General features: G+C 43.5%; 1 protein-coding gene across 4 annotated transcripts in view; it reads right to left on the bottom strand.

The window, feature by feature from the left end:
- Nucleotides 1-19,934, bottom strand: part of LOC146712120 (rho GTPase-activating protein 27-like) — a 43,081-nt gene that overhangs the window by 19,763 nt on the left and 3,384 nt on the right. For all 4 annotated transcript variants that reach the window (XM_085455269.1, XM_085455270.1, XM_085455272.1 and 1 more), the window contains exons 2-3: nt 7,471-7,596; nt 6,153-7,102 (exon numbers count right to left, since the gene is read on the bottom strand). In XM_085455269.1, coding sequence (XP_085311395.1) covers nt 6,153-7,102; nt 7,471-7,501 — 981 coding nt within the window. In that variant the 5' untranslated portion in view covers nt 7,502-7,596. The remainder of the gene's footprint in view (nt 1-6,152; nt 7,103-7,470; nt 7,597-19,934) is intronic.

Here is a 19,934-nt window from a genome sequence, read left to right as displayed (position 1 = left end):
ACCGGTGACTGGGGCAGCCCTGCAGCCCTGCAGTGTTTATCGACTGCAGCGTCACGTTAACCTGAAAAAATCTGCTCTCCTGCTTTACTGCGACACGCTCCGTATGCTCTGAACCTGCAGCTGCACGCAGGGAAACAATGACAACATCTCTATCCAGCATCAAAGTTTAATGCAGCATGTCTGGACTTACCCATAATGCATCTGTGGTTGTTTCAGTATCACCAAAGTGTGTCCTGCATCAAACCTCACCAGGAACAACTCAGAAAGTCTTCTAGACTCCGTTTGTGTTTAGACTGCACAGGCTGTAGCCCCACCCCCTCTGATTCAGTAGCCCCGCCCCCTGTGAAGGGCAGTGTGATCAGGAGTCAACGCTGCTGAGCCAGATCACTGTTCACCGACGTCATGAAACATTTTATGACTCCATAGATCAACTTTGACGACCACCTAATTTTCTTTCTGAGTCCTGGAATCACCTGGAATTCATCAAACTTCCTCAAGTTTCCTGGAATCTTCTAATGGACATTTCCCTGAAGTCCCTGGACTCTTATCACACTTCATAAATAAGTCTTGGAGTTTTTCTAAAGCTTCAATAAATCCAACGGCCAAATCTTCTAAAAGGATTCAGCAAACACTCCAAAAACACAGCTCAAACGTCCAAACCAGCAACGTTAAACATTCTCCGGGACTCGAACAGCTGGAGCCTCTGCTTGGACTCCCCGTTTGTCCTGGGAGCGCTGTAACACTGCAGGTCCACAGGCAGCTGCAAATGGGCATTTGCTGCCTGCAGGAAGCAGCCTGCAGCTGTCTCAAACTGCAGGAAACATGCAACTCAGAGTGTTGCAGTCCAGCAGCAGCTGTAAGCAGACACACTACACACACACACATATGCACACACACAGAGTAAAAGCAGCCAATCAGGAGAGGATGACTTTATGATGCAGAGCTTTTATTTCTGCGACTGACAGGAAGCTGGCTGACTGATGACCACAGGAGCCGGTAAAGTCCTAATGGTGCAGTGTCACAGAAAAACATCCGGCTGCAGCTCATTTAGTGCAAACACAGCAGCGCGCTCAGCCGGCCACCTCACCTGGGACACACCTGGCTTCAGGACAGCCTATGAGGAGGAAACAGCTTCAAACACGAGATGACTCAATCTGTTCCACCCTCTGGGTAAACAAACCACCTGCTGAACAACATGAAAGCAAGACATCAACTGCTAAAGGTCAAAGGTCACCCAGAAAAGAGCAGAGCTGCATTCTCGATGCTCCACCAGTCAGATAAGGAAGTCCCAGAGAGCTGATCATGTGGACGCTGAGTTTCACTGAGAGTCGTCAGACCGAAGACGCTGAAAACCTTTGAGTTCTGAAAGGAGCTGAAGGTCAGAAACACTCTGGCTGAACCCGCTCCATCTCCACGCACCAACAGCTGATTTACGGCCTGCTGCCACCCACCTTTACTGAGGCTACGTCCTCCCGCCCACACTGAGACGGCATTTTGGGTCAAGGAAAACGCAGCGTGGTGAAAACGCTCCTGAAAGCAGAAACATTTGAAAACGCCGTTTTCGCAGTGTGGACAGCGAACCCGGAGACTTTTCGAAAACGATGACACATTTCAGTCATATGATGCAGTCATGTGACCAATTAAACCAAGATAGCGGAGGGCAGTACAGCAGTTGTTTTGTTTGCAGTTTTGACAGCCCTGTTAAAGATTACAGTTGTTGCCCGTTGCTTGAACACTATAAAGCCATGCTTAGACTAAAGTAACACAACTTGAAGCTTTTGTTACCAGACCTCAAACACATGTACCCATACCTTAAACAAAAGCACTGCTTTGCACCCTAGTTGCAATTATGCAACACACATGGTCCTGCATACTACACTCTATTTCATACATAAGACACTTCGTTCACAAAATGAAATCTCAGGGTGCCATTTGGAAAACACATGTATCCAAAATACAAAACACATCGGGTAATTGCAACCACTCAAATACACACCTGAAGGCACTTACTTGCAAAACTGAACACCAATTAGCCAACTACAAAAAGCCCTCAGTTTAGCCAATTCAAGAACTTTGCAAGCATGGATGGAGGGAGAGCAAGAGGAAGAGGAGGAGGAGGTCGAAGAGGCCATGCACGGACCCATATTTCTGATGATATAAGAGCAACTTTGGTGGACCATGTCATCAACCACGGCCTGACTATGAGGGAAGCTGGGCAGAGAGTCCACCCACATCTAAGCTGCTTCACAGTGGCATCTGTAATACGAACATTCAGACTAGAAAACAGGTCTGTCTTCACCTCTCTGCCTTCTACTCTACTCAGATGGTTTCATAGCACTGTTCTACAGTATATCATCATATCAAGTGTGCAGGGTACTGCAGGGTGCTAATGCTGCTTTTGCAGCCAAAGTGGTGGTTTCTGTGAAACATAGCATGATTACTTATATTGAAGTACAGTGTTGTACAGTGGATGATACAGTATATACAGTAAAGTACTGTAAGAAAATAAGCAAAGCCATGACAATATGTGGTTGTATTTCTCTAGAATGACTCGAAGACCTTCTGGGGAGGACGCCAACGCCTGTTCACACAACGGCAGGAACTTGCCGTCGTGGACCTAGTGAGGGCAGACAATGCCATCCGTCTCCACCAGCTACGAAAGCAAATACTTGCAGACAGGCGAGTGTTCAGCAACATAAACCATGTGAGCATCACCACCATCAGACGCATCTTGGGTAAACACAGCATCACCATGAAGCAGCTCTACAGAGTCCCATTTGAGAGGACCAGTGACGGGGTCAAAGGACTCTGAGCTGAATATGTACGGGTACGTGTAACTGTCCTTTACATGACAATAGAGTATTGGTGAAATCCAGCAGCAGCTGAATATGTACCATATCAGTACCACATGGATCCATCCTGAGAGCTACACAGGTACCTGTGTGATGGGTGAGGGTTCTGTATGTGTAGCACTGTAGTACAGTAATATGTTCTCTTTGTTTTACAGAGAATCTCAGCCATGGATGGAGCTGCACAGCCTCATGAATTCATTTTCATTGATGAAGCTGGATTCGACCTGTGCGAAACAAGATGACGGGGTCGTAATGTAACTGGCCAAAGGGCAATTGTGCACGTCCCAGGGCAGCGCGGGGGAAATATCACATTATGTGCCGCCATAAGCCTTCGAGGGCTTCTGCATCATCATGCAAAACTAGGTCCATACAATAGCCAACACATACTCACATTTCTAGATGCTCTCCATGATATAGTTGTACAGAACAGAGCAGATCAGCCCAGGTTTGTGGTGATATGGGATAATGTCAGTTTCCATCGGGCTGCTCTGGTCCAGGCCTGGTTCTCCAACCACAATCAACTTGAAGTGGTATACTTGCCCCCTTACTCACCATTTTTAAACCCTATAGAGGAATTTTTTTAGGCTTGGAGATGGCGAGTATATGACCGCCAACCACATGCCCGCATGCCTCTTCTGCAGGCAATGGAACAGGCCTGCGGCGACATTCAGGTGACAGCAATCCATGGATGGTTTCAACATGCAAGAGGATATTTTCCCCGGTGCCCAGCGGGAGAGGACATTGCTTGCGATGTTGATGAGGTCCTGTGGCCAGACCCCAACAGACGGCGGGATCCATGAGCCCACGTATGCACAATTGTCATGATGTTTTGTGTTTACAGTATAGTTTTTTGGTTTTTTTGCATGATCTGAATTCATGGTGCTGCAGTGGACAATACTGAGTAGGCCTATTTGCTTTTTTGGTTGTTTGTGTCTCCTGAAAATGTGCCTTCTGAATAAACAATGAAAATCAAAGACTGCAGTGTTTTATATGAAGTAGACTAGTGTGTCCCCCTGATCTGTAAGTGTTTGCATGTGATGCAGGTATGTGTCCTTTTGTCAACAGAGTTACATTTTGACAGAGGAATGTTAGGTTTTGAGAGCAGAGTTTCCATTTGGCAGAGATGTGAACGGTATATTTCCCAGTGTTGTGTCATGTTTACTTGTGTTTAGAGTTTTGGCACAATGAGCGAAGTTTTGCAAAATGTGTTCAAGCAAAGGGCAAAAACTGTAATAGTTGAGCCGCCAGCTCATCTTTAAACCCAAGCAGCAGAAAAAAGTTCAAACTCTGAAAACTCAAAACGTTTGCTTTAAAGGCGACGCCCACACTTGATCTTCATCGTTACCTGCTGACATCAGAAAGCAATGCGAGGAGTCGGATGGTCACAGAGGTAAGAAGCAGCTGCTGCTCATCAAACACAGAAACTGACGGCGCTAACGTGACGTTGAACATGATTTGAACTCCCCTGAGGGTAATGACTAGGAGTGGGTATTGATTATCGATTTATCGATTAAAATCGATTCTAGCTTGGATTACGTGATACGATTCATTAAAATCCTGAATCGATTTTTACATATAATTTTATTTTGCCCGAAACGCCAGAATCTCAGGTTAAACCTCACAAAATTTCAACAACCAGCAAACATTTAAAACAGTAACTGAGAGCAGGAACAGGCTTCTGCACAGAGACGTGAACACAAAGCTCGACCCGCCGACGCATCAGGATCATGTGACTTTCTCACCGACGATCTACTGCAGAATATTCTTATAAAATCTCAGGCCAGGAAAATCTTTTTCTGTTTTAACCTCACGTACTTTGACACAAAGGCCTCTGCTGTGATGCTCACACCGTTGATAAAGTCTCACAAGTGTCAGCTTTCTTTTAATAGATATAAAAAATGGAAATGCACTGATGCATGATCTGAATTATAATATTTCTGACTGAGGCAAAATTTCCCCGATTCAAATTGAATCGATTCTAGAAATCAGTGACGATACTCAGCCCTGGTTAAAACCTCAGAATCACTTCTTTTATTCCAGTATTTCCACCTTAAACCCGTCTCTGCATCTAATTTATTTATCTAATTTTTCTAATTTAAACCCTGAGTGTCCACAGCTCGTGTGCTCAGATCACAGCAGCTGGTCTACCTGCTCCATGACTGAAGAGCAGACACACCCACTTCACCACACACTCACTGTTGTAATTACACGTCAGCGAGGAGCTCACAGCCGGAGCGAGTGTCACGATAAGGAATGTTATTTTACTGTCACTGTGTTATCATTCATATGCACTGTCATTACAGAGCAAGCAGACTTTTACTAAGTAAAGCAGCTGAGCGATGCTGCAGCGTTCAGCGCTGTCGCCTCACAGCACCAAAGTCCGGGGTTCAACTCCAGTATCTGGGCGGTTTCCTCCAAACACGTGCAGTCAGTGTCTATGTGTTAGACTGGAGACCTGTCCAGGTGTACCTCTCACCCTGTGACAGCTGGGAGAGGCTCCACCCCCCTATCACTGAACTGGATAACCAAAAGAAAACGCATGGACGGATGATTAAAGCAGCTGAACGGCATGCTGGGTAGGAGGTGCTCTGTCTGCTGTAATGCAGCGTGATTTAACCTTGACTGAAGACTGTTTTCACCTGCAGGTGTCGCTGCAGCGTCATCCTCTCGCAGTTTCCTGTCCGACCCTGAACACATCCTGCCAGCTGTGACATCACTACAGACCCTGAACCGTGGAAAAGCTCCCCTCAGTAACCCTGCCCGCACAAATGTCTGCTCTCTGTAGGTTTTAAGCAACTTGAGTTCAATGAAATTATTTTATACAAATAATACAAAGTTAAACTACACAAATATTTAAAAAACAGTAAATTATTAAATTTAAAACCAAAAGAAAGAAACATTAAGATCACAACTAACAAAAGCAGTAAACAAAAAATAGTTTTAAACTAAATCTTTAAACTAAGTTTTCTTAAGCTTCGGTGGGTCTGGAGGTCAAAGGTCAGCAGTTTGTTTCTGGTATGCTGAGAATTAAAAGAGGAACTGGCCTTTTCTTTTCCTCCAAAACTTGTTTCCTGTGTGGAAACTGCAGGAAATGACACGCTGCACAGGACTTTTATTTTGGAGGACTCTGTAACATATTGTTCTTTAACCGTTCCTGAACACTTATTTTTGCCTTTGTGCCATTTTACCAATCATTTCAATAAAAGTAAAGTCCAGGTGTTGTAAAAAGATATTTGATTACATTAAAGTCAACAATCAGAGACTTTATCAAAGGGTCATTTTCATAGTCTGGGGACTTACCTGTGTGGGAGGTGGGGCTGGTGCAGCCTCAGGTGTTGCAGGCTCGACCTGTGCTGCAGGGCTCGCTCTCGCTCCGACGAGAGCCTCCAGGTCCAGGTTCAGGTCCTGGATGGACTCGTAGATGTGGTGTGAATCCTCGCCCTTCACTGAGTCCCGCCCCTCCTCACCGCTCTCCTCCACGCTCTCCTCCACGTTTGCTTCTTCCTCTGCCAGCTCCTCCTCATCTGGCTCTATTGGAGACTCGTGGCCATCCGGACGTCCTGCTGGGGATGAGGACATGTTGTGGAGGCTGCTGTGGGGCGGGATCACTGGTGTCTCCACCCGGATGGGCTGGGCTTGGGGCCGGGGCACTGAGAGGGGGTCTGCCGGACTGAAGCTGGGAACGCGAGGTTTCCCGGCATCCCTGGCGTCCTCCACGTAGCCTGACAGGTGAGGCGGCTTCTTGCCATCGGCAGAGTTTGCAGTTCTGTTGTTTGCTGTTGACCCGGGCTCTGCAGGGCCAGCAGGGGCCCCAGGTAGCCGAGGTGCCACATCTTGGAAGTCCAGCGGGACGCCAAATGTAGACATCCGATTTTCATTTTTGTGGTGCCTTTTGACCGCATCGGGTGTGAGTCTGATGGTCATGTCATCACTTGGTTTGGTTCTGGACTCTTCTAGAGGCTTTGGGATGAGGACAGGCACCGCCACAGGGATTGGAGCCACGACAGGCAGCACCAGTTCGGGACTGGGAGGATCAGCAAAGTCCAGAGGAGACGGTAACTCCAACGGCAGCTCTTTGACATACTTGGCCGGAATGTAAAAGGGCTTGGAGCTGCGATCCTCCTGGACCTGCCACCAGTGGTTGTTGGTCTTCGCCAGGAGGATGTAGCGCTCATTGGGTTTGATTGTGACCAGCGCCCCATCCCGACCCTCGTACTCGTACCCAAATTCCACCAGAACCAGACCCAGACCTGAAAGAAAGGATCAGACAGAGGAACAGAAAAGTTTCAAGAAGCTGAATGTGATGACACAACGGGCCACAGATTTTAACCCAACCTTCTCAAAGCTGCTGTGTTCAGTTTTTGAGGTCAAAATGAGGTCCGGTTCACTTCCTGAAGCTATATGTAGTTTTAAAGCAGGCAGACGAGCTGGTCACGAGCAGGGAGATGGCAGTAATGTGAAGCACATGTGCTCATGAGCTGTGACTGTAAACATGCAGACGCGCCAGAGCAGCGCCATCGAACGCTCCTCTACAGCTTCATCAGGTCTTAATGTGGTGATTTCATCCAATCAGAGTCTAAATAAGCTGGAGTTCACCTGCAACAGTAGGGTGACTCACCTTTGCTCTGCAAGGAGGATGTTGCTGCCATTTTGACAACCCTGGGCTTTTCAGGCCCCGCCCCCTCGGGAAGATCTAATCTGAAGGTAACTGGTCAAAGATCACTCCTGATCCTACACCCCCGTCCTAAAGGAAAAAATAAACAAACACACAAAATAAAAACAATGCCTAGCAAACAGACAAAAATACAAACACACCTACACGAGTATTTTTGAACACGCAGCTGTTTCGTCTACGTAAACGGCGTTTCGAATCACCGAAAACAGAGTTTTTTTAAAACTCCTTTTTTGCGTTTACATGTGGACGAGGAATACAGAGTTCGTCACGCAACGTCAAAGGTATGTGCCTTTTTTCACGTCACGCTGTGGCCACGTTTACATGAGATGAATTGCAGAATGACAGATAGAGACAAAATACTGTTAATCTGACTGTCTGCAGGCTTTACACGCAGTTACTGTCCCTCCATTTACAAAGGCAGAGGCGTCATGGTGTCATTATTTTACCTGCAGTTGTTTTTTTCCTGTGTAATAATGTTCAACATTGCTGTCATACATTTTTCAAAAAATGCCTCTCTGTGCAAAATGGGTTTAAAAACATAAACAGCTGTGGGATCCTGTTTGTCTCTGATTCTGCAGGGAGACATACCTCAGCACCTGTGCAGGTGAAACCAAAGGGAAGATTTGCTTCACCATATTTTCTAGTCTCTAGTCAGCGATGCTTCAGCTCCTGCTTTGCGTTTGTGTGGGAGCCCGTGCTAGCAGTGCGTAAGTGCCCTTCCCCCTAACCCTTTTCCTTTTTTTCCTTTTCATACTGCAGCGCCCCCCCTGCAAAGGCTCTGCGCCTAGGGGGCGGGCCCCACACTTTGGGAAGCTCTGCATTAACACGTTTAACAGGAATTAATTATGATCACCAGAGCTTCCCAAAGTGTGGGGCCCGCCGCCTAGGGGGATGCAGAGCCATTGCGGGGGGGTATGAAAAGGAAAAAATAAATAAGTAAACGCTTGGACACTGCTAGCACGGGGCTCCCACACAAACGCAAAGCAGGAGCTGAAGCATCGCTGAATATGTTTCCAAACCAACTTCATTTTAAGCCTAGAGAAGACTAGAAAATATGGTGAAGCAAATCTGCCCTTTGGTTTCACCTGCACAAGTGCCGAGGTAGGTCTCCCTGCAGGATTGGTTTTCCCTGCGTTGGGAGCAGCGCTGGGCTGTTCAAATCACGGACAAACAGGATCCCACATTCTTGATTTTTAGTTCACAAACACTTGTTGTAATGACTATCTACTCCTGACATTTTGGAGATGTTTGCTCTTTATACAGTAAAGTTTCATTCATTTCATTTCATTTATTTGTTCATTTTCAGGCACAACAAATACCTATATTGAACATAAAATACACAAAACAAAAAACAAAAATTGCCTGAAAAAGGAGTGGGACGAAGAAAACTTATTAAATCCCACCCCTATACTCACTCATCAACAAAAAAAACAAACTTCCCGCAGCTACGCCCATCATTGCATACAGACCCATCAACAGCCCCGGGCACATACAAGCATCTAAGCGGCAGCTCGCAACCAACAATTAGAGCCTTCATAACTGAATACAGAATATATAAATTATAAATTGCATTACCACAGGTAACAGGCAGTAATAACTACAAGTAACAGACACACATACATATACATACATATATATCTACACACACAAGTACATACATGTACATACATACGCACACTTTTTTATTTTTTTTATTTTGGAATCCATACCAGCAATGGTAAGAGGACAGACATTACAGAGCACACTAAAAGCATCATTGAGTATACTGTGACCAGACCAACTGTTTGTAGAGGAATTTAAATCTATGAATATTTTTGCATTGTTTCAATTGTAAACTCAGACTGTTCCAGATTCTCACACCACATACAGACACACAAAAGCCTTTACGGGTTGTTCGAGTTCTGGGTAATTTGAATTCTCCAAATCCTCTCACATTATAAACCTTTTCTCGAATTTCAAATCTAGTTTGTAAATTTGCTGGTAAAAGTTTAGTAAAAGCTTTATACAAAATTATGGATGTATTGTAATTAACCAGATCCTGGAATTTAAGTAACTTTGCCTGAAGAAAGAATTTGTGAGTATGATCTAGATAACCAGCCTTGTGAATAATACGCAGTGCTCGTTTCTGTACTGTGACTAATGGATTAGTTGTATTTTTATATGTGTTTCCCCACACTTCCACACAATATGTAAGATATGGAAGAACCAGGGTACAGTACAGAGTACGAAGTGCATCTTTATCAAGGAATTGTTTCACTTTGTTCAAAACTGCGAGGCTTCTGGAAATTTTGGTTTTTATGTGTCTGACGTGGGGTTTCCATGAAATTTTGTTATCAATTATGACTCCCAAAAATTTGTTTTCACTCACATTATCAATTGGTACACCTTCAATGATAATTGGTAATTCTATATTATATTTTAAATTACCGAAAAACATTGCTTTAGTTTTATTTATATTTAATGATAATTTATTTATGTCCATCCATTTTTTTATTAATTTTAGCTCCCTGTTTACAGTCATTACAAGATCAGTATAATCATCGCTACTGAAAAATATGTTGGTGTCATCTGCGAACAGTATGAGTTTAAGTACTTGAGAAACATCAAAAATATCATTTATGTATACATTGAAAAGTTTTGGTCCCAACACTGACCCTTGGGGAACACCACATGTAATACCAAGTTTCTCTGAATGGTAATGCCCTATGCTAACATATTGTTCCCGACCTGTTAGGTAACTTTTTAACCAGTTACCAGCTTTCCCTCGAATACCATATCTTTCCAATTTATCCAGTAAAATTGAGTGATTGATTGTGTCGAAGGCCTTTTTGAGGTCAACAAAAATACCAACTGCATATTTATTTTTATCCAGTGTATCAGTAATTTCTTCTACTGCCTCAATTATCGCCATTGAAGTGGTTCTTTGCGTTCTGAAACCATACTGACCAACATTTATTATTTGATGTTTTTCAAGGAATTTTTCTAATCTTGAATTAAAAAGTTTTTCTAGAATTTTTGAGAATTGAGGCAGTAGAGAAATAGGCCTATAATTGGTAAAACTGTGTTTGTCATTACTTTTATATAGTGGTATTACTTTCGCAATTTTCATTTTTTTTGGAAAACAACCGGACTGAAATGATAAATTACAGATATATGTTAAGGGACTAGCAATATTCAGAATAACCTGTTTAACTACAGACATATTTATGTCATGATAATCCATTGAAGACTTACTTTTACATTTTAATGTGATATTTATTACTTCTTGCTCATTTGTAGCTGAGAGGAACAGTGAAAAGGGATTTGATTTTATATTACTGATATTTTCATTTTTATGACACGGGATGTCCGCTGCTAGTTCAGGGCCAACATTTATGAAGAATTTATTGAACCCATCGACAATATTACTCATGTTGTGATTTTCACCATTTGCATCAGTAAAATATTCAGGATATGATGTTCCAGAAGATCCTTGTTTAATTAAGTTGTTTAACACATCCCAAGTTCCTTTTATATTGTTTTTATTTTCATATAATCTTCTTCTATAATAAAGTTGTTTGCTCGTTCTTATAATATCAGTCAATTTATTTCTATATGCTTTATATCTTTGTTCCACTTCTTTTGTTTTTACTTTGATAAACTGTTTATACAGATTGTTTTTCTTTTTGCAAGCATTAATAATTCCTTTTGTGAGCCAAGGACTTTTTATCTTTTTTTTCTTTGTCATGTGTTCGTTTACAGGACAATGTTTATTGTACCACATAGTAAAAATATCTAGAAAATTATCATAAGCCTTGTCCACATCTGACTCTTCATACACCGAACTCCAATCTTGTTGTGCTAAATCGAAATTGAAGGCATGAATTGCTTCTTCATTTATTGTTCGCTTTTCTATCATGATCTTGGTATCTATTTTTTTTAAATCACAGTCACACAAAGTAAAAACTGGTAAGTGGTCAGTTTTTTTTCAAAAAGGTCTCAAAGACTTTAGAGTCAGACCTGTTACAAATCGTCAACTTTTCTTTATTATCAGGTGTGTTTCCAGAATCACTAAAAACTGCTGTAATCAAACCTATACTGAAAAAGGACAATCTTGACAAGACACAAATGAACAACTACAGGCCGATCTCAAATCTCCCGTTTTTAAGTAAGATCATTGAAAAAGCAGTTTCTCAACAGCTCAGTTACTTCTTAAAACAGAATAACTGCTACGATGCCTTCCAGTCAGGTTTTAGACAGAACCACAGCACTGAAACCGCTCTGACCAAAGTGTTCAATGACATATGTCTGAATACAGACAGTGGAAAAATGTCAGTCTTAGTTTTACTGGATCTCAGTGCAGCATTTGATACAGTTGACCACAACATATTACTCAAACGACTGGAGAACTGGGCAGGTCTTTCAGGAACTGTACTAAACTGGTTCAAAACATACGTAGAAAACAGGAAATACTTTGTATCAACAGGTAACTTCACATCTGAACAGACAAGTATCACATGTGGAGTTCCCCAAGGTTCCATCTTGGGACCCCTTCTGTTTAACATCTACATGCTCCCACTGGCACAGATTATAAACAACAACAAAATAAACTACCACAGCTATGCAGATGACACACAAATATATATCACAATGTCACCAGGAGACCGAGGCCCTGTACAGGCTCTTGGTAAATGCATTGAGGAAATCAATGACTGGTTGTGCCACAATTTTCTCCAGCTAAACAAAAACAAAACTGAAGTAATAGTCTTTGGCGCCAAAGAAAAACGATTACAGGTCACCAGAGAACTTCAATCTATACATCTAAAAACCACAAACCAGGCGAGAAATTTGGGTGTAGTGATGGATGCAGACCTAAACTTAGAAAAACACATTAAGACAATAACAAAGTCAGCTTACTATCACCTCAAGAATATTTCAAGGATAAAAGATCTGATGTCTCAACAGGACCTGGAAAAACTAGTCCATGCATTCATCTTTAGTAGGCTTGATTACTGTAACAGCATCTTTACAGGTCTACCTAAAAAATCAGTCAGACAACTACAGCTCATTCAGAACTCTGCTGCTCGAGTCCTCACTAAGACCAAAAAAGTGGACCACATCAGTCCAGCTCTGAGGTCTTTACACTGGCTGCCTGTCCGTCAGAGGATAGACTTTAAAGTTCTGATGCTGGTCTATAAAGCTCTGAATGGTTTAGGACCAAAATACATCAGTGACCTCCTGACCCAGTATGAACCATCCAGATCCCTCAGGTCATCTGGATCCGGTCTTTTATCAGTTCCCAGAGTCAGAACCAGACACGGAGAAGCTGCATTCAGCTTTTATGCTCCTTATATCTGGAACAAACTCCCAGAAAGCCTCAGATCAGCTGAAACACTCAGTTTATTTAAATCCAGGTTGAAGACTCACCTGTTCTCAGCTGCATTTGAATAAAGCACCAAATCCACACTTTTAAGCTTAAATTTCAAAACTTACATTTTAACTACTGATTTTATCTACTGTTCTGATTTTATCTGTTTTGATTTTATATACTGTTGTTTGTTTGTTTGTTAATTAGTTAGTTTGTTTATTTGCTTGTTTTAATCAATTTTAAATCATGCTTTTTATTTGTTTTTGTTTCTAATGTCTCTGTAAAGCACTTTGAATCACCTTGCTGTTGAATTGTGCTATACAAATAAACTTGCCTTGCCTTGCTTTGCCTTATATCACAGACAGCGGGATACAAATAACATCAGGCTGATCCTGCCACGATTTGTTCAAATCACAGACAAACAGGATCCCACAGCTGTTTATGTTTTTAAACCCATTTTGCACAGAGAGGCATTTTTTGAAAAATGTATTGACAGCAATGTTGAATATTATTACACAGGAAAAAACCAACCACACGTAAAATAATCCCACCGTGACGCCTCTGCCTTTGTAAATGGAGGGACAGTAACTGCGTGTAAAGCCTGCAGACAGTCAGATTAACAGTATTTTGTCTCTCTGTCATTCTGCAATTCATCTCATGTAAACAATAACGTGGCCACAGCGTGACGTGAAAAAAGGCGCATACCTTTGACGTTGTGTGATGAACTCTGTATTACTCGTCCACACGTAAACGCAAAAAAGGAGTTTAAAAAAATTTCGGTGATTGGAAACACCGTTTACGTGGAAGAAAGGTCCAAACGCATAGAAACAGCTGCGTTTTCAAAAATACATGTGTAGGTGCGGACGTAGCATAAAAGAGTTACTAGTTTATTTTATTACTGCCTGTAATTTATTGCAGTTTACTTGTATTTGCTTAATTGTTTACTAAATGTTTGAGGTGTGAAATAAACTGCAATGGAGCAAAATATGGGCGTGTGTGGTTGGAGGATGTTTTGTGCGTGCGTGGGGGGGGGGGGGGACGGACCATTTTTCTTGTAAAACAAAGCAAAAAAAGTTTGGGAACCACTGTGTTAATGGATGAGAGCGGTGCAGAAACCAGGAGGCGTGCTGATTCAGTTGGTGTTCCTACTCAAAGCCTTCGCCTCTGTCTGATGATACCATCAGGTAGATGCTGGCGAGCTCGTGGAAACACCTGTATAACCCGTCTGTGGGCGTTTCTGTCTGATGAGCTGTGAGAGCTGAGCCAACTGTAGCACATCTACAAACCACAGTTTTGGGCGCCACCGCATTATATCAACATAGAACCGTAAGCTAACCCAGCAGACCTGCCTTTTCACTGCAGGCACAGCGAGAACATGGCCGCTGCTCACAGTCTTTGTCTTCTTAAGCACCCGAGGCTCACTTACACATTTCACGCTTTTCATCCAACATTCACACTGAAAAATGCATCAGAGAGCAACTTGGGTTCGTACCTTGCCCAAGGCTATCTGTCTTTCCTCCATGTCTGTAAGATTCTAGTTTCCCTGACTCACGTTTCTAACAGCTGTAGAACGAACGTCTCTGAATGAATGAAAGTCTCTAACACTGAGGAAAGGACAGACTGTCTTCATGGACTGAAAGCAGAGGAATGACAGTTATCAGCTCCTCTGCTTTCATGTCAGAACAGGTCAAAGTGAGGTCTGAACTCCTCCCACAGCCCCGAAGCAAAAACACTTCAGTCCACTTAACAAACATCACATTTATCTCCCAGCGCAGTGAAGGAGTTAACGCTGCTGTGTTTCATTAACCAAAGACAAACAGTTGGAACAAATCAATGGCTAAAATAGGTTAGCTCTGTTTCACACAGAGAGTCTGAGGAAGCAGACTGCAGGCTGAAGCCCGTCTGCTTTCAGTTTTTCAGTCCTTTGTGTGAAACCCTCACTGAACATTCAAGGTTTATTTTTCCTCATATCCGTGTAAACTACATAAAACTAACACACGAGGACAAAAACAGTGATGAAATGTATCGACACTTCAGTTAAAACGAGACGAAAACATTCTGGACAGATGAGATCCAATCAGAACTAATTAGGTTAACTAACATTAACTGATTAGGTTTATTTACTTTTCCGGCTCTTTGAAACGTCGGCAATAAGGTTTTTAAATGGACTCACAATGAGGTGGAGTTGTTGCTGCGAGTAACACAAAAGTACAAAGTTGCAAAAGCGAGTGAGAATTAAAGAATTTGAAGAAAAGCTCTCTGAAGCATGTACAGACTGATATTAATCTTTAACAGGGCAGTCAAACAAAACAACTGCTGTATAATGTCCTCCGCTATCTTAGTTTAATTGGTCACATGACTGCATCACATGACTAAAATGTGAGACTCAGATTTAGCCATTCTTATATTTGCTTGTTCTTATGTTTTTGTATTTTTCCACACCTCCGTTGCTTGTGAAGCTCGCACACAAGAATTTCACTCGCGTGTTCTGTACCCGTGTACCTGCACATATGATGTGAAAATAAAAGTGATCTGATGTGTCATTGTTTTCAAAAAGTCTGCGGTTGCGCTGTCCGCACTGCGACACAAAAGAACAAACAGTTTTCAAATGTATGTGTTTTCGAGTGTGTTTTTCTTGAATGAAAAGGCCGTCTCAGTGTGGACGGGAGGGCAAAACAGAGAGAAAATTATGCGTTTTCAAACGAGAACGTATTAGTGCGGACGTAGCCTAAGTGTGCTGCAGTCTCCTGATGTTTAGTCGACAAGAAACCTGCTGTCAGAATTAACACTGCTTGAAAACTCGAGTCTATGCGGGCTGAACCCTCTGCTGAAGCCTCTGGTGGACAGTAGAGGGACTGCAGGGTTTGGTCAGTGCTCATTTTTCAACCTTGGGGTGGGGGGTGGTAGGTGCGACTAGAATGTACTGCACCAATAGGAGGAACAAAACTCAGGTGTGAAGCACATGCAAAGGCATTTGAGGTGATTGTGACTGAAATGATGAACCTGGACCTGCATCCTCAGCATCAAACATCGCCACACGCAGACAGAGCTGTGAATATTTGGACATACAGGACGTAGTTTTGTCCGTCCTGAAATCTGAGTCTGAGCTGAGGAGCACGCGCTGCATCACTACCCTGGTTTGAAGTTTGGCAGTTCACGTGCTCCCTGCCTGTTCCTTGAAGGGTCTCTGCACTCGAGCAGCACCTGAGTCTGTGTTTTGATTTAATTGGACAGAGAGAAGCAGGTGAACTGCAATGCAGCAGAGGTTATGTTGACTTGGACGCCTGTCCGAGATGTAACATGCCTCGTTCAGCCACTCAGAGGGAGTGCGAGGGATCTCCTGAGCTACAGCCACCCTGTCTGCAGTACGGGGCTATTTCCCTCCCAGCAGCCTCTGAGCCAGGCATTCGCTTAGAACAATAGCAGGAGGCTGATCTCAGGGCAGCTCTGTTTACACAGGGAAGCGCCTGCACTTCCTGTCTGCTGCAAGCCCCGCCCACACAGCGGCATTGACCTCACCCCTCAATGACATCACATAGCGGTGTGTTTCCTGTCTTTGTGAAGGAACAACAGTGTGTGTGTGCTCACAGAGCAGCGGGACAGCCAAACATTTTCTCTGGCCCAGAGCTTTCAGCAAACATCCAATCAGCTGCTCTTTCATCAATGGACCTGGAAGCGACTGGCCTCAAACCTGTGAACTCTGGGCTCCTGTTACCCTCCTGCTACCCCACTCGTTACCCTGCTGCTACCCCACTCGTTACCCTGCTGCTACCCCACTAGGGTTGCCAACTCCCTGAAAAATAAATAAGGGACACCTCGTGGCCAGGGCCGGGCAACCCAGTTGTCTTCACCCTTCCCAGTGTGGTAGCTCTTTTTTTTGTGTGTGAAATTATTTTTTAACCATTTGACTTGAATTTGATTTAAGCAGATGCATATTCTTTGTGATATGACCATATGGGAAACAAATGATCATTTAGCCATTTATTTTTAGCTCAAAATGACAACATTAACACAGTAAAACAGGTCTCTTTCTTAAACAGAAGCCTGTCATGCTTAACTTTTGAGAATATAAGTAAATCTTTCTTTAAAAGAACTCTGCCCTGCTTAACTTAAAATTATATAAATTAATAGAAAGCAATACAACAAAAATATTCTTGTAACAGTGCACATATAGTGCATTTAGTACAATTGGCTTCAGCTGAGGTATTATTTCAGCTTTTCTAAAGCTAATCAGGTTTGTAAACCCGCTTGTTGCCATGATTACGCATCTTAACTCATCATCATTATTAATCTATGTATTACTTTTATGTATTAGTCATGTATTTGTTGTAATCATCTATCCTTGCAGTTGTTTATTACACAAAATAAATTATATTATCACACTTCTGGCCACATAGCGCTGATATTCACTGCACATGCCCATATTAACCTTAACCAGAGGGTTTAAACAACAAACCAGTGTTTACATACCATATCTGCTTCTGCCGTGGCCTGGTGGACAAAAAATTGGTTAAGGGTTCCCCGAGCTTTCACGCCCCTCATGTTCTTCATGTGCCCACCACTAGAAGCATGCCTATGGAAAAAGTGCGCCGGCACACAGTGCAGTGCGCTTTATAGGTGTTATCGTGCACTTTCCCAGCCCAGTGGTTTCCTTTTCCCATTCCTCCCTGTATTTATTCTTATTGTATTCTAATTTTTGCGTCATAACTTTTGCACTGTCCACTTCCTGCTGTGACAAAACAAATTTCCCACGTGTGGGACTAATAAAGGTTATCTTATCTTATCTTATCTTATCTTTCGCAGCCTTTTTTTCTTTCTCTGAGGGGAACAAACATTGCTGCTCTAATGCTGGGCTCACACTGTGCGATTTTTGGCCCATTTTGAGCCGATTTTTGAGTCGTGCGACCGATTTGGTGATCGGCCCGATTTTGGCCTTCATCGTGCGTCGTGTAGTATACGTGGGGTAACGAGAAGCGATTAACACCTCGAGCAGCTCCCGATCATCAATCGCTCGTGAGCCGCTCACACTGCTCACGCGCAAACACGTAAACGTCGGTGAAAAAGATGGAGCAGCACGGCTGTGCCGCGTGTGATCTGGACACAAGCGATGGAGGCACAACTTGTAGAACTTTGGAAAGCTCATCCGAGCCTTTTCGATGTGGCATCACAAAATTATCACGACCACAACAACCGTGAAAATAGTTGGATCTACACTGCTGCTCAATCACAGCTGCCTGATCAATGTTTTTCATTAGCAATTTAGCAAAGTTGATGGTGGTGGTGTGTCTGTGTGAGTGAAAGACAGAGAGAGCGAGCGACAGATTTTCTGTTATAACCTTCATGTTATGGAGGCACAGTGTGAGCACTCAGGTCGCATCAGAGCATCGGGCGGTATAGTGTGAGACCTGCATCGTGACCTACCAACTTCTAACCCCTGCGAGTCAATCGTGCAGTTTGAGCAGGAGCTGAATAACGTGACTGAAAAAATCGCACAGTGTCTGCCCAGCTTTAGGTGTACTGTCGTCCGAGACTTGCACCGCAGTGTCGGCGTTTGTTTCCCTGTTGGCCATGCTTCTTGTTGTTGTCATCTGTTGTCTTCCGGTATTTTCTCCGTAAGCGACCTTTCCTCGACCAATGAGATGAGCGGTAATCTGAATTGTCATACTCGAATTGTCATAAGTGTGCTGTCAGCTCATTGGTCACAGAGCAGGAGAGGGGCTGGGAATTATGTTTTCAAACAAAGCGTTAATTCCATAAACATTTATAGACTACTTTTGATTCTCACTGTATTACGGGACAAAGTGCGTCCCTTATTAGCTCAATACGGGACGTGTACTTTTGTTTCGAAATACGGGACGATTCCGTATTTTAAGGGACGGTTGGCAACCCTATACCCCACTCGTTACCCTGCTGCTACCCCACTCTTTACCCTGCTTCTACCCCACTCTTTACCCTCCTGCTACCCCACTCTTTACCCTGCTGCTACCCCACTCTTTAGCCTGCTGCTACCCCACTCTTTACCCTGCTGCTACCCCACTCGTTACCCTGCTGCTACCCCACTCTTTACCCTGCTTCTACCCCACTCTTTACCCTCCTGCTACCCCACTCTTTACCCTGCTGCTACCCCACTCTTTAGCCTGCTGCTACCCCACTCTTTACCCTCCTGCTACCCACTCTTTACCCTCCTGCTACCCCACTCTTTACCCTCCTGCTACCCACTCTTTACCCTCCTGCTACCCCACTCTTTACCCTCCTGCTACCCCACTCTTTACCCTCCTGCTACCCCACTCTTTACCCTGCTGCTACCCCACTCTTTACCCTGCTGCTACCCCACTCTTTACCCTCCTGCTACCCCACTCTTTACCCTCCTGCTACCCCACTCTTTACCCTGCTGCTACCCCACTCTTTACCCTCCTGCTACCCCACTCTTTACCCTCCTGCTACCCCACTCTTTACCCTGCTGCTACCCCACTCTTTACCCTCCTGCTACCCCACTCTTTACCCTCCTGCTACCCCACTCTTTACCCTGCTGCTACCCCACTCTTTACCCTCCTGCTACCCCACTCTTTACCCTCCTGCTACCCCACTCTTTAGCCTGCTGCTACCCCACTCTTTGTACAGCAGTGGAGTATGTGACTGATGTTGTGCTGTTTTCAGTGGACCGTGTTGATTTCTAGAAGAAAATCATGATTACTGATTATTATTCCTCGTGAATCGTTAGTCCGTCCTTCTGGTTTTCAGTGATCTGAGGTTTTTTGCTGTACAAAAACCATGAAGGAATTCACTCATTCATAAACAGGACCTTAAGAATCTTACTGTAATTTTGTTCATTTATTTATGACTTCAGTCATTTTTAATAATTATTATTGTTGTTTTTTCTCCTGCTGTTTGTTTGTTGCCGTTGCAAAGACAAATAAAGTTTTATTTTTGAAATCCATTGTTTTCTATTTAAACACCTGGGACAGGTGAGTTTCAGAGACGCTGGTATGTTGGAATGCTGCTGCCCCTCCCCCTCCTCATGCACTGTGATTGTGTCTCTGCGGCACCAGCAGGCTGGTAT

The sequence above is a fragment of the Copadichromis virginalis genome, linkage group LG4 (genome assembly GCF_057382275.1).
Source record: "Copadichromis virginalis isolate Kocher_CV1m ecotype Utaka linkage group LG4, C_Virginalis_male_GT1.1, whole genome shotgun sequence".
Classification (NCBI taxonomy): Eukaryota; Metazoa; Chordata; class Actinopteri; order Cichliformes; family Cichlidae; genus Copadichromis; species Copadichromis virginalis.
Note: the sequence above shows the minus strand (reverse complement) of the source record. Positions and strands in the feature narration are given on the sequence as shown.